We start from the raw sequence: 16,884 nt of genomic DNA, 5'->3' as shown, positions 1-16,884 counted from the left end.
CCACTAGAAAAATGAGCAATAAAATACAGATGTTGAATGAATGAATGGAACATGTCCCACTACTCTCAGGCATAGGCAGACTTACACAGTGATAAAGTACTGCTTAACCGCTGGGTAGACTGATTTTTAATATAGGCGTAAAATACGATTTTTAATAGGGTGTAAAGAAAGGACATTTTATACAGTGTTGACGGGAATGTAAGTTTGTACAATATTAGGGCAATTATGTAGCATCTATCAACATACAAAATGAACATGTATCTTTGACCAGAATTGCCACTTTTTGAGTGCTAGTCTCCATGTGTATGCAACAACACATGTGTACAAAGATATTCACTGATTCATTACTTACAATAAAAGAGAAATTGTAAATATTCTAAGTGCTCATCAGTAGGAGGATGGGTATATAAATAATTATGATTTTACTGGAGTAAATTATGACATCAAAAGAACAAGACAACAGGCAAGGTATCTATACCAACAAGGGACAACGGCCTTGATGTTTTACAAGGTGAAAAACAAGGTATAGGACAGTATTATGTACTAACCCACTTCATTTATAAAGAAACAAACCTGCATGATTTGATATGATAATTGGAAATAATTTGCATACTTAATATTTTTGCCCTCTTTTTAAAACAGCTTTTAGAAATTAATTGGACAGGACTGACTAACCTTCTCGATATCCCCGGATTGAAGTAAGTACTCTGTCATGTCCTGTGGGTAGCTTGCTGGTGGTGTCATGTGCGTTTCCAGTGTCGCGGAGACGACACAGATGTTTGAGGGCTGTGTCTCCCAAGCACAGGCCGTGCTTTCTGGGCGGGCCCTCGTGGGCTGTGGTGGTGTCGCCCCGTCTGAGGCTCTGGGTCAGAGCTGCATGAGAGCCCTGTTAGGACTAGATGGAGCCTCTTCATTAGTCACGAGGTGTCTTTCCGGTTTTGGTGTTTTAATATCCCAGAAAATTAAAGAAAACTTTAGAAAGTTTTCAAACTTATGTGTTTCAAAACTAGCCCTTTCTGGAATCTTTTCAAGCTGTGCTGCGCCTTCCCTTTCTGCCTTCTGTGCCTTGACCCGCTCCTCCCCGGAGGGGTAGGTGTCAGCCCTGGACCTGGGAGCTGCCTCGTGTGGCTGGGAGGCCCTCATTGTTCCGTGTGCTCTAGTGTCTGAAACACGAGGAAACCTTCCACCACGAGCATGTGAAGCCCTTCAGGGCATGTCCCGCCTGTGAGAGAAGTGAGGCTTCCTAGTCGCATCACAGTCCATCTGTCCTCCGAGGTGTAAGGCGGTGGCGGCAGACCTGTTAGCCACCACTGAGCAGGAAGGTCTGAGGCTGCAGCTGCCAAGCCTGCTTCTGCTGGTTTCACTGTTGCATTTGAAGGTTAAAGTGTGTTGCTTGTTGGTTAAAGTTACATATGTTTCCAGTGGACACTGCTAATCTGTGGGGGGTTTTCCCCCTAAAATAGCTTAAAAATTGAGTTATGAAAGCCTTGGTTTCGATCTGTTTTTTCTCTTCCCGTATATTTGTTTATGCCCTTGAAATGGCCATTAGAAAGAATTTTATTTTCTTTCATTATCAGGGAAAATTTAATACTACACTGAGGCATAGTCATAACAATAAAAGTCTTTTTTAGGTGCTGTGGTTTATTGGGTATAGAAAAATACTGTTATCTTTAAAAGATTTTTGGAATGAAAGGACAACTTTAAAAGAGTTTTGTTAAAGTGTTGATTAGGATTCTTGCTTGCAACAACAAACCCAACTTACCTAGTCTTCATTAAGTGAGTAAATAATTGAGTAAACAAATACTGTTTTTTAGAGACAGTCTATTCACTCATCTGACAAATGGGTACGGAGTGCCTGCTGTGAGTGCCAGCCGTGGCCATGAGCAGAGTGGAGCCTGCACCCTCGGCTGGTGTCGCTGAGAGGCCCGCGGCCCTGTCGGTTAGCCAGGCACAGCCAGGTGCTGGCATCCACAGGACGGCTCCTGACTGCTTTTCTGTGTGTGGCTTTGTTGCCAGGCAGGCTCTTGCTGTGAAGTAGCAGCTTCTAGCTTCTATTCCACACGCTCAGCAACCTCAGTTGGAAGAAGAACCTTTTCCCACGAGTTCCAGCAAAAGTTCTAGGGTTGACTTCTGTTTGTCTACCTGTCCTTGGACAGACTCTCCTGGTTCTGAGGGTCAGGTTCTAGGGTCGACTTGTCTGTCTGCCTGTCCTTGGACAGACTCTCCTAGTTCTGAGGATCAGGTTCTGGGGTTGACTTGTCTGTCTGCCTGTCCTTGGACAGACTCTCCTGGTTCTGAGGGTCAGGTTCTAGGGTTGACTTGTCTGTCTGCCTGTCCTTGGACAGACTCTCCTGGTTCTGACGGTCAGGTTCTAGGGTTGACTTGTCTGTCTGCCTGTCCTTGGACAGACTCTCCTGGTTCTGAGCATCGGGTTGGGCCTCGTGCCCACGCTGAGAGGAGGCAGAGAAGTGCTTGAAGAAGCTCCAGTGAAGGGGGGTGGGGGGGCCCCCCAAGGAAGGGCTCTAGAAGTTGGAGGAGAGGGTGCTGCTTAGCTGGCAAAAACGACAAATCCCTGCTGTCGTTTAGTGTAGAAGAGTGTGGTCTGCTTTCCTCCCCTCTGCGTCGTGGGAGGGGTTTGTCGAGCATCTGCCCTGCAGGCCGAGTTGTGCTGGCTCCCTGTAGAGAGCCAGAGGGCGGGCTCTGCCGCCTGAGCCTGCAGCGCAGCTGGGGGTCAGTCCCAGAGCATTCAGTTGGAAGGGAGAAATGTATGCACGCTCGCACGACGCACCCATAAAAATACAGCGCCAGTTCACTGCGTGATTTTATATGAAGGCAGGCTCTTTTTGTATAGTAATAACTTCCAGCTGTTGTTTTATATGTGGGTTTTCATATATACAATATATAAAACCTATTCTTCCGTATTCATTATGTATAGGATTGCATTTATCATTAAAAGTATCAATATATACTCATATATATTAGAAATACAGACGGAAGTAGACACACCATTCAAAAATGAGACTATGGTATAAAAGGGATATGGTAAAATACCCCTTTTATATTATATATATTTATATATGATACATAATTATGTAAATTTTATGTGATACAATATACGCATATCTACTTAACGTAAAACTTGGGCTACTATTTCTCAAAGATTTTGTCAAACAACTCACAGCTGTGGCAAGCCTTGTCTTATAAAAATAGATATTTAATAACTTTGAACCTAACATAATGAAATCTTGCGCCAAGCTTTACAAAATGAACATCTACATGCCCTATCCATTGACTACAAAACAGAATCCAAGGTATTATAAAGTAGCAGTGGTGCCTGAATCACTTTACTTTACCACAAGTTTTAGCTATCCTTACCATTTTTCAATGAAGAGCCATAAACTGAGTGTTGAAGGGATGAAGGTTGTGACAGAAACAGAAGTAGGGTGATGAGCAGGGTCGGTTCCAAAGGACCAGAAGGGTGGGACCCAGGGGAAGCTGTTCTGTGTGCTGAGCCCCGGCGTAGTCAGGACGAGCAGAGTGGCTCAGGGGATGCCCAGCCCTACTTGGGAGCCCACGGGTGGGGCTGCCTAGCTGAGCCTCGTGCTGGCACTGTAGGCGTTAGAGAGAGGTGAGGCAGTGGCCGACCACCCTAGCAGCTAAGGGATTCTTGAAACATTTATGTCATCAGTGAGAGGTCTTCTGTTTCAACAGATTTTTCAATATAAACAAAACTGGTACTTCTGCAGGGAAATGCCTGAAGTAAGACTATGCTTGGTATTAATGCTTTGAAGGGCCACCTCATCCTCTGCTTGGTGAACACTGATCCAGTGTCTGCCGGCTTAGACCCTCTGAGTCCCCCTGGACTGCTAGTGCCTGAGTAACTGGCCTCTTCAGCAGTAGAGTGGAGCTGTCTGTGGGTGTGTGGTTTGTCTTCTGCCTATGTCGGACTGAAAGGTGCTGTGCTGAGGTTCTGCATCTTGGCCTTGCATTTGGACCCCCAACCTGCAGTGAGGCTCAGTTGTCACTCAGTGAGTGACGGCACTTTCACTGTGTCCCAGTGGATGTTCCGTGTGTAGTTACTTTACATCTGTGTGTTCATAATGTTAACATCTGAGAAGTACTGGCAAGAAGTAAGGTTCTTTTAAAACTTTGCACTTCTGGCTAAAGGTGTTCTTCTATAGCAGTGAAACTTGGTTTACGTGTGCCTTCAAAAGTGCCGTCACACGTACGTTGCTTGATTCTCACATTTACACCAAAGAATAGACAAAAAGCATATTGAAAGTACATTTGTTTCGTTAGCCTCCACAGTTTTATTCTTGCTACTGAGATCTCTGTGCAGTGGTGTATAGTATTTCAAATTGATTACAGTATTCAGTACCCAAATAACGTGTGAAGAAAGAATGAACTGTAAATTCCTTTACTTCATTGGGACCTCTGCATATATATCAGGAAAGATAAATTTAATGTAATAAACATGGAATGAGTGAATAAATGGATGCTTGTTTTGGTATTCTCTGTACTTTCATGGGTGTTTGAAATAGTTTATGTTAAAAAAAAGAAATTTATTTAAATGTATCTTACTTACTCAATATTAAATCAATGATAAAGTTATGTGGAAATGTATGAGATGTTATTTAGGACATTGTGAAATATAGCCAGAATAGTATCTTGTGTTCTCAGAATAAATCCCACAGAATCGTCACTGTGCAGTACTGCATCTAAAGTATTAAACTGCTGGCTTTAAATACTGTGTTAGAGGGGTTAGCTCCGCGCTGTCAGTGGGATATTGTGTCACGTCTATGCCAAGTTGACTGTTAACAGGAGGTAACTAGTACTGAAGTGTCTGATAGTTGGTGTGTTTGTTTTTTACCTCCCGCCTAACAGTGGTTTGTCAGATACTATCATTTTGGACATAATATCAAACTACCTGGTGCTTCCCAACCGAATCACGGTTCCTCTCGTCAGCGAAGTTCAAATAGCACAGCTGCGGTTTCCTATACCAAAGGTAAGCATCATCCGATCCTTAACGCTTACAGACAGGCTGGAGGAACTCTTCACATACTTGGGTGTTGTGACTTCTTGTGTTTCTCCTAACAGCAGCCTTGCCACGTGGATCTTGATGCAGTAAAGGTGGTCTGTCCTGCCCTGTTCCTTAGGAGATTGGCTAAGGGGCATCTGGCCGAAAACTTTCAGAGACTTGAGGACAGTTCTTAAACCTCAGCTGTGAACCTCAGAGCTGCTCATAGGGATTTAATTCTGCAGCTATCATTGCAAGTTGTAAAGGACAGCTATGACCACTTATTTATTGCCTCAGAAAGAAAGCACTTCCTGTTTGTGTGTATCAAGATATAACAGTTCAGCCTAAGCTGGGAATGTTGTACAAGCCTCCCCTCAGATATGACAAAGTGGGCATCTTTGGAGTCGTTCAGTGAGGGATGTGGCAGGCGCGTCGTTAGTGTTGCAGCTGCCCTGGATGGGATGGAAGGGCACGGCTGGGGCTGAGTCACAGCCCTGGGGTTAGGCAGCAGCTTCACTTTGGGAGCATATTCCTTGGTGTGTCTGGGCTGTAGTTTCTTCATCTGTAAGTTGGGGTGATGCCCTGCACACAGAGGCGGGTCACACATGTTGGAGTCACCTTCATTTGAGTAAACTAAACAACCTCAGTCTGAGACCGTGAGAGCCTGCTGGCCAAGGACGTGGAATCCTCTGCTGGGCACAGAGCTGGAGGGTTGGCCCCAGTTAGCAAGGGCTTCTCCCCGCTGGGCTTCACCCCACCTGTCTGGTCTGACCGACCTTGGGCTCCAGAAGTGGAGTGGGCAGCCTGTCAATGGTGTCTGGTTCTAGTTCAGTGTTTGTTTCCTGAAGTAGAAGTGGCCAGCCTTTCCCCACTGCCCGTTACTCTTTCTAGGTAAATTCGATCTCAGTAACAGTGTGCAAACCAACAAACGTGCATGAGCATTCCTGTAATTTTTCAAGTAACAACACCCCAGTCATTCATGCCCGAATTAGTTACATTGTTGGCATTCAGCAGATGTGATGGGACACCACGTATGAGACAGGGATGTCTTTTTTCCTTAACTTAGGATTCTCATCTCTGGAAACGCAGGCCTGCCTTTCCATATAGAAATCCCCATGCTCCTAGGCCATTAGGCTTTGTATTCTCTGAGTACAGGTGACCATCTAAGCCTGCCCGGATCCAGCCTCCCTGCTGCTCAGATATGTTTGTTGCCACATTATCTAAGCTTTAGACCTGTGAAAATATAAGCCGGGGGTTTTGTTTTGTTACGGTTTTAAAAGCATATTTATCTGTAAAAATGTCTATCTTTCTGTGCTGATTGGTTCAGAAATATTACCTGGTAATTTTTAAAAAAGTGTTTTGTGGTGTAGAATGCTACCCTCCAAAAGGTAACTTTACAGGTTGTGTTTGCCTTGAAAGAAATATGAGTGGAGGTTTTTAATTTTATCAATTAAGCAACATTTCTGGAAGAGATAACTGTGTGAAGTCTGTGAATCGTATGCATCTAGGATTTTCAGTCTCCTACTATCCGTGAAATAGGGTTAATGACGGTATTCCACAGGGTCGTTGTAAGCATTCAGTGAGGTAATTGGAAAGTACTTGCGTATCAAGGACTTGGGAACAGCCTCGTGCATCCTGTAGTACCAGTTGTCACCAGTTATCACTGCAGTTACCACTAATGTTACAACTACCAAAGCACAGGACTGTTTGGTGACCCGTGAGGCCCTGTGCCATCTGACCTCCTGCCATCCTGCACTGCCCAGGTTGGGCTCCTGGGGTCCCTGGGACACAGTGCCGCCCTGGGACCCCCCGTCCCAGAGAAGTCTGCAAGAGATGGTGGCTCACGCCAGCCCCTCCTGTCTCTGGCTCCGGTCAGACCCCTGGGGCCCCGTCACGCTGCTCCTGAGCATCATGTGTTTGCCTTTTTTGCTCAGGGAGGAGGAGCTGCTTGGTCCCTGTGCACAGGCTTCGCTCCGTGTCTGTTGGGTGAGCCAGTGAGCAGTCTGCTCTGTCTTCCTTCTTTCCAGGGTGTCCTGAGGATACACTTTATTGAAGCTCAGGATCTTCAGGGAAAAGACACTTACCTTAAGGGACTTGTCAAGGGGAAGTCAGACCCCTATGGAGTGATTCGAGTTGGCAACCAAATCTTCCAAAGCAAGGTCATCAAGGAGAACCTCAGTCCAAAGTGGAATGAGGTGTACGAGGTGAGGGAGTGGGTGCTGCTGCCGTCCTCGCCTCCACATTCCTGTTCCACTCCTGCTGCGGGGTCGTGGTGTGCTTACTTAGTTCAGGGTAATCTCAATTCTCTTTGCTTTCATTTTCCGTTTTTAAAACTATTGTACCTTGTATCCCTACCTCACACAAAATTTTAAACCTTAATCGCATCAAGCTATCACGGTAAATAATTAGCCCTTAATACACATAAACGTATTCCAAAATGAGGTTGATTATTTACTGTTTTGTAAATTTTCATTTAATACATCTGGACATCTCTACATGTCAATAAATATAGCCGTTCACTTGAGTAGGTACCATCATGTTTTTACTCAGAGAGATCTGGGCTTTTGGGTTCATTGTAACCAGTGCTGTATGAGTGTCGTGGGTTTTCTGCATTTGGCCAAGTTTTCCCCAGATTACGCTCCTCAGAGTGGAATTGCTGCATCACAAGGTATGCGGTTTGGAAAGAACTGAGAAGTGGTGCAGTTTATACCCCATCAGCTTCCCGTCCTCCCAGCCTGGTCTGTTGCCAAATCTCTGAATCTTGGAGTGGTGGTGAGTGGGGCACTTGTGGCCACCCTGCAGCCAGCACTGACCGGGGCCGCTGCCGGAGTGGAGAGACATCCAAGCTTGTGGCCCCCGGTAACAGGGGACAAGCGCAGTGGCCCATGGCCGTGTGTGTGGATATTTCACAGGGACCCTGCCATCCAGAAGTGTGTCGGGTCCGGCAGTGGGGACCTCAGTGCTGTGCAGCTGCTGCCACTGACTGCAGTCACGTACTCAGTAGACACGATACTAGTGAATGTGAGATAACTGTGAGCTTGCTACCTTTCAGGCTCTGGTCTATGAACATCCCGGACAGGAATTAGAGATCGAGCTCTTTGACGAAGACCCAGACAAGGACGACTTCCTCGGAAGGTAAATCCTTCATGACTGAGGAGAGCGTAGACTCTTTTTCTTTGATAATCACTGTTAAACGTGTAATATAACTTCAAAAGCAGGATTATGTACATATTATGTGTATTTTAAAATGGCTCTTAGATGTAGCGTTGCTTCACCTTAGATTTCTTAAAACACGTTTTGTTCCTAAAACATTCACATTTAAGTAAGAAAAGGAAAGCTGCTAGATCTGTGTCCATCATAGCAGCCACATGTTGCTATTTAAGTTAAATTGATTAAAGTTAAACAAAATTTAAAATTCACTTTCTTAGTTGTGCTGCCCCATTTTAAGTGCTCAGCAGCCATGCGTGGCCCCAAGTCCAGCCCAGCTCTCCAGCCTTGACACCACGCAGGCAGGTGTGCTCTAGGTTATAGAAACAGGTTTTTTAACTTTTGATTTGTTATTGGGTTATGGGGGCGGGGAGTAAGTAGATAATAATTTATATTGTGCTTATATACTGGAAAAGCAAATATTGACTTGTTTGCTTAAATTGAACAACCTGTACAGCTGAAAAAAATATCAAAAAACACACTTTAGCCTAATCTTCATTATTTAACTGAATTTCTTGTGGCAAAAAAGATATAAGGATAGATGACATTGGACAGGTCTGGCTTCATCAAGAATGGCCTGTGTGTTAGGCTGTGACCTCAGAATTCATTCATGAGACAGTTTAATGAGGAGCAACCAAAAGATTTCAAACAAGGCAGCGAACAGATCAGACTTGCATTCCAGTAAAGCCACTGTTAGGTTAGGTTATCAGGGATTGAGACTGGGGACTGGCGCCGGCCAGCCTCCTTCAGGAAGCTGTTGGGATAGATCAGGAGACAGATGTCAGGTCTGACCTGGGGTAGAGCTCGGGGGCAGAGAGGAGGGGTGGCTGCGGAAGAAGGGGGTGTCACCGTCCCGTCCTGGTCATCTCTGGCTCGGGGGGCCGGCTGCATGCTCCCAGCAGTGCAGGATTATTGGGGGAAATGGAGCGGGCTGTCGGGGACATGCCGAGCACGAGGCAGAGGCCTCTGCGGCCACAGAGATGTTGGTCAGAGCTGAGGAGCGAGTCTGGGGAGGCGGTCAAGGCCTAACTGAGCGCACAGGTGGCCGAGCCGGAGCGATGGGCGGCAGCTCGGAGAGCACGCCAGGCCCAGGGTGGAATGTGCCTGCACGTTTGGGGTGCGTGTGAGCAGCTCCGTGCGGGGAAGACCAGCCCTCCCAGCTCTGACCGCAGCTGTGCCTCGCTGAGGGTTCCCACCTCCCCGCTCTTCCCTACCTCGCTTCACTCTCGTGGTGGAAGCTTGGGGAAGCTTTTGGAAGAAGTCTGCTTCTTGATACACTAGCATTTTGTTGCATTTCTGGAGTACCTTTTCATAGACTAATGCTTAAGGTTATTTCAGTTGTAAGAAGTGTGTTTCTGTGTTCTAAAGTTGTTGTATTGTTATTTCTATAGTCTTATGATTGATCTTATTGAAGTTGAAAAGGAGCGCCTTTTAGATGAAGTAAGTTTCCTTTGAGTATCGTTCTATTCCATGAGTGTTGACAGAGCACCTGCTGCCACGCCACCTGACGGTCTGAGAACTTAACATCCGCTCACAGACGTTGAGGACTTAGGCCTTCTAGTAACAGCAAAGTGAAAAGAAGTCAGCACCCACCAGACACTCGAAATTCCTGAGGATCCAAACACACACCAACTTTGTTTCAGGCAGGCACGCTCTCCTTCGGAGTCAGGGCAGAATCTGGGAGAAACTCCCCAATAACAGGCATTTTAAAGATAGTTGGAGTTCACAGCAGAGCTGGCACAGTGCAGTTGATGAGAAATTGTCCCATGAAAGATGCCCACAAATACAGTGTGAATTGGCGGCAGCAGACGTACTTCAATATCAGAATAAAAAGGATAAAAAAGGAAGCTTGTGGTGGCTTCTAAAAGATGGGTAAGATTTGGATAAGTAAAGCATAATTAACCAAATCACTGCTGAGATCTGCTTTCAAAGTAACATGTTTCCCCTCCCATGCACGTCAGCACACACTCAACAGGTATCTGCAGTTCATCATGTTGTTGTGTGCCAGGTGCTGTTGTGCAGTGACGGGCAGAGCAGACAAAGCCCTGCACTCGGGGCAGTCTCTCCTTAATACTGACTGTTTGGGGACCATCCTCGATTAATTGCTTTGTGGCTTTGAAGCTGAAACAAGTGTATACTAATTATTAGTATATAGTGATGAGGAAAAACAGACCTGTTAATGTGTCTGATAGTGAAATTCAGACTTGGGATCGATGTTATATTCTCTCTTGGCCCATAAATTCTATGGAAGTCCATACGTAAAAGCCTGAGAGTGTTGGGTGGTATAAGAGGACATTTGAGTCCTTGCGTGTGAATCAGGGGTGGAATTGGGAGTCAGTGAGTTAACACACGCAAAGCGGCCACTGCTGTCAGTGTCCGGGGCCAGCAGCTGGTTCTCAGGCCTGGAGCTAAAGGTGACAGGACTCAGGCCTTCTGTGTCTGTGGAGACTGTTCAGTTTGCATGTCTGATCCAGGAGGACTTTGGCTGAACTGTCTTGCTTTCTCTGCAGTGGTTCACCCTGGACGAGGTCCTCAGAGGAAAGCTGCACTTGAAACTGGAGTGGCTCACGCTCATGCCAGATGCTTCAAACCTCGAGAAGGTGCTGGATGGGGTCCCATGACAGCCTGCCCTCCTGATCGCTGAGATTAGTACCTTTAAACTGTGCTGCTACTCGCTTAAAAAAATACAGCAATAATTTTGACTCCTGTTCCGTAAATCACTACAGTAGCATCAGGGATAAATTAGAGATAATGGAATTTTACAGGTCATTCTCACCTGTTTTATGAGATCTTTAAATTTTGTACTTGATTATTGTATAGGGATTTGAAGAGCCACAGGTCACCTGAGTGCTTCGTTTGACCTGAATAGAATCTTATGTTCATTCTCTATGTATTGCGTATATCAGATGCTTATTTCTCCACTTATTTTCTTGAGGATTATAGACATAATCAGGAAGAAATAGTCAGGAACCTTGGAAACCCACCTGCTGAAGCTTCTTCCTTTCCTTGTAGGTGCTGACAGACATCAGAGCTGACAAAGATCAAGCCAATGACGGGCTGTCCTCCTCGCTGCTCATCTTGTACTTGGACTCAGCCAGGAACCTCCCGGTAGGTGCCTCCGCGAGAGCCCGCTGGGTGCTCGTTTCCTGGTGGTGGACCCTGCTGTGTTCAGCCGCGCCCACGCCGTGTCCCCATTCTTGTTGCTGTGTTTCCACCTCACTCCAGTCCGAGAGAGCAGCAGTGGAGAGGGATACGTGTGCATTTCCTCCATGAGTGTAATTTTATGTTTACATCTTATTGGTTTATCCAGGATGGTCAGAATTATCTTACATGTTTTAAGAAGGAATCTCCAGTAGTAGTTAGAGAAGAAGATTTTCTGTAGAGAATCACTAGTTATTAAAATTTAGTGCCTAAAGATGAAAATTATATCCCTTTGGCATCATCCTGCGTGATCCCCTGCACACACGGCTTCTAGCCCAGAGCAGTGCTCCTCCTATGGGCGTCAGAGTCTTTTCGCTCTTAGAAAAACTGTAGAGAACAGTTTTTATAGATAACGACTAGAAGCGTGGAGAAGGGTCGATCAAGCCCTGGTGTGATGCTTGCCTCCACACTGAGGGTAGTGTGCTCGTGATCAGTGTTTATTGTTTTGATAATGTTTTGTTTTTGTTTTTTTGTTGTTGGTTTTTTTTGCGGTACACGGGCCTCTCACTGTTGTGACCTCTCCCACTGCGGAGCACAGGCTCCGGATGCACAGGCTCAGCGGCCATGGCTCACGGGCCCAGCCGCTCCACGGCATGTGGGATCTTCCCGGACCGGGGCACAAACCCGTGTCCCCTGCGTCGGCAGGTGGACTCTCAACCACTGCGCCACCAGGGAAGCCCCGATAATGTGTTTTGAGTGCCCATTCACTTGTTCAGTAGATGGCCTTTCTTTTTCCATTTCACTGTTGGAGGCCAGTTTTGTTGAAGGAAAGACAACTACCTCCAGATGAAGGGTGTTTCCTCCTGAAATGATACTGGTTCCAGGTCACCCAAGTGCACCTGTAGACAGTCCCCCAGGGTGTGTCCTTGGTGCGGGTGGATGTCTGGGCATCTCACCTCACTGTGATCACACCATGCTGTTCCTTTACCTCGTGAAATGCACACACTGATTCTGTTTAGCACCTCTCAAGGGTTTAAAATTGTGCATTACTTGGGCTTTGCTCACAAGCAAAGTCAGTGTATTTTGGGCATCTCTATGTTTTATTTAAAATTTTTAACGATTAAAATCTGATCATGTATTTTTTTCATATTGGGAATATGTAACAATTGTGTGTGTAAATGTATATAATTGTACTCTTTCTTTCAGTGAAGGTTTAACCTTTCTGCAGAATTACTTGTACGGTAGAACTTTTTGCTTTTAACCACAATAATGTTTTAAAGTCTTTCATAATGCCTGATGGAAGTGAATTTGTTACGTATTTTAGGATATAGAGCAAAGTAATGGGGAATTGGCCTCTCTTTAGAACTGTGTGTTTTGTCACATTAAATTAAAATTGAATAATGTCATGTAAGCAAAAGACAGAAAGAAAAGTGATTGTACTAACCTTCTGTTAAAAGGGCACTTTGTGCATGAAGGTATGCTCTGGCCGTCAAAGGCAAAGGATCTTTACAAAACAACTGCCCGGTTGGGCCTGTTTCCACGGGAGTGCGTGCCGTCTCCTGCGTTTCTGCGTGATTCTTTGACTCTGCCTGTTGCATCCTGGTTATTAGTGCTCTTGTGCCTTCATTGACCACAATCCACCATTCTTTGCTTTCTCCTCCCATTTCCATTTTCCCAAGAGCATCTACGAGGGAAACTTTGGGTGTGGCTACGTAAAAGAGAGGCGAGCGTCGGGACTAGTGTTTTGTGAAACTACTACCTCAGTCTGTAGAGCGCTATTTGTGAGTTCTCGGTGTCCCTCCTTCCTTCTGTTCGGTGGAGACTGCTAGAGTGTGCACTGGGACTTTAATGCCATCTGCTCAGTGGTGGAATGACGTGCATGCTTTTCCAGTGTCTTGCATGATTTCGGTTACTGGGCATGTTTCTTTCGTGCTTATTTTGTGAAACGTAACACTGCTGTAACTAATGTTGGTGACTGCATCTGTTACCGAGGTGGACAAACCCCATGAGCCATGGAGGAGCCTTGGGCTCTGACGCTGCTCCTGGCCCTTAAAAAATTAAAAAAAAAAAAAAACCATCTGAGGAAAAAGTAGTGAAGCCATAATGATTAAACTGGATTTTCTTATGGTTCATCTCAATGTGAGATGTAAATATTTCTTTGAAAGCTTTCAGAAAACTTGCTTAAATCTACTTTCTCCTCCTGACCAAACACAGAAGTGTCAGAACTTGGCTTTCCATGAAGTCCCCTGTGGCCTTGGGGACAGTCAGTGAAGACAGAAACTCACTGCTGCCCTGAATACGTGCTTTCTCCCTCCCCATTTAACCAGAGCTCCTAGGGTGAAAAAACATGTTGAGTTTATGACTGACTTCTTTTAAGGAACTTAAAGAATTTCCTGGGGTGGATAATTGAGCATTTCTACCTTTATCTGGGAAGCTGATTTTCATCTCATACATTTCCCTGAGGCCTTGCTCTGGTGCCTTGATTCCTGGCACTCTTCTTGGTCCTTTTAGCAGTTATTTTCACTTGCTTTGGGGTCAGAGAAAGCCACCGATGGCTTAGTCATTAGTCTAGAAACTAATTATTGATTTAATTCAATAACTAGGGAGATTCTTAAAGTTCATTTGTTTCATTTTAATTTGTTATCTCTATTTCCGCATGCATTCTCAGTTTATTCTTATTTAAAAAATAAAAAAGGGGGAGAGCAAAACTGAAAGAATAGGAATTTTGGGCCCATTTTATGGATGAGGACAGTCAAGCCCCTGAAGAGTGGGTGAGCTGCTGTTGCGTCTCCTCACATCCCCTGCCCACCTGCTGGGAGGTCAGAATGAGGGCAGTCATGCATATCAGCAGCTGTTTTCTGTCACTTCCAGGTGTTTCCTAGTGAAAATCTGTGTTGTAAGCTGCTGTAAATGATAGTCTTGCTCAGCTGCATGAGTTACTGTTTTCTGTAACTGCTTCTTTTAAAGGAAATATTTCTGAACTTTTGTCAGGATTTTTTAAATTGCTTTGTAATATTTAAGACGTGGCTGGGTTATCCAAACTAGCTTTCCTCCCACATGACCAAAACCACTTGCCCTGCTTGATGATTCAGGTATAGGAATCAACAAAATGTCCTACAAAATAAATTCGAATAGATTGACCACTTTTCTCCCCTTTGATTGTCAGTGTGAAGTGAGATCAGTTGTCACTTGTCCCTAAAGGCTGAGCCTGTTGCTATTTCCAGTAGAGGTTTTGGGCCGCTGCCAGCCCGTCACTCTCTTACCTTCTGCTGCTCAAAACTCTCTTCATGTTCAGCCTCACCAGTGCATTTCCACCAGTGGTCCTATCTGGAAGCCTCAGCACAGCCGGACTTTCTCCCAAGCTGGGAACGGCCTCTTTATCCTGTGGCCTTAGCACTCGGGCCTCCTCCTTTTGGCCAGAGGAACGAGAGGGTGATTTCTGACCCCCGGAGGCCAGCTTCAGACCCTGAGGCCTCCATGGCCACATGCATTTCCCAAGTACTTTCCAAGGGCTCTGCGTGCACAGCTCATTGAGTCTCAGGCTGGCAGGATCCTTTCTCAGATGAGGCGCCGAGATTAGAGACCCAGGGTCGCCACTAGGAAGCCACAGAGCCAGGATCTGAGCACAGCTGTGTGACCCAGAGCCCACATTTTCCACCCTCCTGTCTGGTCCATCATTGTATAAAGTGAATTTGTCATCACTTCATTAAGTTTGTAAGTTCATAGTGCTGTATATGGAGTTTACCTGAGGGGAGTGGTGTTTGCACTAATGTCCACTTCATACATAAAAACGTTGGCTGTATAACATGGAGACCCTTGGGTGTGATGCTTCTAGGTGCTCTGTGAAAGCGATTTTAGCTCTCAGTTTAAAAAAGTGCAGGTTACTGTTACTGCCCCCGCTTACGGTGAGCAGCCCCAGAGTGGACGGTGCAGTGATGTCTGGAGGCCCCACACTGGGCCCTCACCGAGCACACCTGAGCAGCCTGATCTGTCTCACCCCAGGCCGGTGCGGCTTCCCACGCCCAAGCTCACAGGCTCCTCTTGCACCCCTAACACCCACCATGGCTTCTCTCTTTGTTTCACTTCACTTGATGCACTTTGAATAACATGTGCACAGTACAGGTCACATCCTTGCAAAGTTAACTACAGGAGAGGTTCCTTGATGCCCGCAGATTGTTGGTCCTCACAGCTCAGGGCAGCAGTTCCCAGCCCGGCCCGGCCCCACCCTCCAGGGGCATCTGCTGGGGCTGGTGTTTCAGGCTGCTTCATAAAGAATAGAATTCAATTTGAAGTTAATTACAACTAAAGTGATCAAGTGATCACTTGATAAAGTGATCAAGTTTTTCATCTTAAATGTTAATCCTCAAAGGATCTTGCAAAACAACTCAGTCTTGCCCTTTTGAGGGCAAGAAAGTAATGAGTTTTTAAAAATCAATAAAAGTAGGACATAAAACCTGTAATAATAGAACTTTAAAGCGAGGAGGAACTTTTGAGGTGATCTAATCAGCCTCTGCATTTTGTGCTTGGAAAAGAATGGGGGACGAAATAGATCAGGTCCCATCTCTGCTGTGGTTTTCCACTAGAAGGTAAAGTTGAGAAGGAGGAAAAGTAGGGTTTGGTGTTAGAGGATATGATTTGGTTTGAGAGCAGTTGGGGCATCTGTGGCCCATTCATTTGTACTTCAGATAAAACCTTTAGGTTAATTATGGTTGATATTTTAGGGGTTTGTTCAAGCAAAGGACAGTAAATAGAACCCTTTCCTCAAGTTTCACTCTTGGATTTTTCAAATCCCAAAGACGAGGGATGGGGGAGTAAAAGAACAGTAATCATAGAGGGTAAGGAAATATGTTTTGATATTTATAAAGGTTTAGTCTAAGATAAAATCTTGGGCATAAAGAATACTTTTACAAATGATTTATACTGGTTCTTTGTGTAATTCTCGGTGGTTTTTGTTTAAAGATTTGTTGTTGTTGTTGTTGTTTTCGTAAATTTTCATGTCATTAACCTTAACATAAACTCCTCATTGCATGTTTTATTAACCCTTGGTGTATTCATTTTCTTCTGACTTGAAAGAGTAACCCATTAGAATTTAACCCTGATGTCTTGAAGAAGGCTGCAATTCAGAAAGCTTTAAAGGTAAACTAATAGTTTTCCCTTTGAAAGTTAATTAAAACATATTGAAAGAGATGATGCTCTAACCTTTATCGGTTTATTGACAAATTCTTCCCAAAGTAATAGAGTAATTTCTTGTTTAGTTGTGGAGAGCCTACTTTTGTTGTCAAAGAATTAGTAGTTAGAAGAATTTAAGTCGATTTTGATGATAAATTTTACAAAATACCAATATGGTAAATTAGACTTTTGTCCTGTTGGCCTTAGGCAGCAGTATCTAAGGTGGTTTTAAATCATCTGTACTTCAATTGGATTTGTATTTGTGAAAATGGTGAAATAGAAGTTCTGTTTAAAATTTTAACCAGTTTTTAGATTATGATTAAAACATATGCCCGATGCACTGTGACTTT

General features: G+C 44.9%; 2 protein-coding genes across 3 annotated transcripts in view; both read left to right on the top strand.

Moving 5' to 3' along the window:
* The window catches only part of NCAPG2 (non-SMC condensin II complex subunit G2), a 278,460-nt gene that overhangs the window by 170,944 nt on the left and 90,632 nt on the right, over window positions 1-16,884 (top strand). The gene's annotated exons all lie outside the window — the stretch shown is intronic.
* Window positions 1-16,884, top strand: part of ESYT2 (extended synaptotagmin 2) — a 74,454-nt gene that overhangs the window by 41,023 nt on the left and 16,547 nt on the right. For both annotated transcript variants that reach the window (XM_081243870.1, XM_081243871.1), the window contains exons 7-13: window positions 643-698; window positions 4,885-5,005; window positions 7,045-7,221; window positions 8,070-8,152; window positions 9,616-9,664; window positions 10,735-10,824; window positions 11,237-11,332. In XM_081243870.1, the coding sequence (XP_081099996.1) occupies window positions 643-698; window positions 4,885-5,005; window positions 7,045-7,221; window positions 8,070-8,152; window positions 9,616-9,664; window positions 10,735-10,824; window positions 11,237-11,332 (672 nt within the window). The remainder of the gene's footprint in view (window positions 1-642; window positions 699-4,884; window positions 5,006-7,044; window positions 7,222-8,069; window positions 8,153-9,615; window positions 9,665-10,734; window positions 10,825-11,236; window positions 11,333-16,884) is intronic.

Source organism: Mesoplodon bidens (genome assembly GCF_964165515.1).
Source record: "Mesoplodon bidens genome assembly, chromosome: 9".
Taxonomy (NCBI): domain Eukaryota; kingdom Metazoa; phylum Chordata; class Mammalia; order Artiodactyla; family Ziphiidae; genus Mesoplodon; species Mesoplodon bidens.
This window is presented reverse-complemented; position numbering and strand designations above follow the sequence as displayed.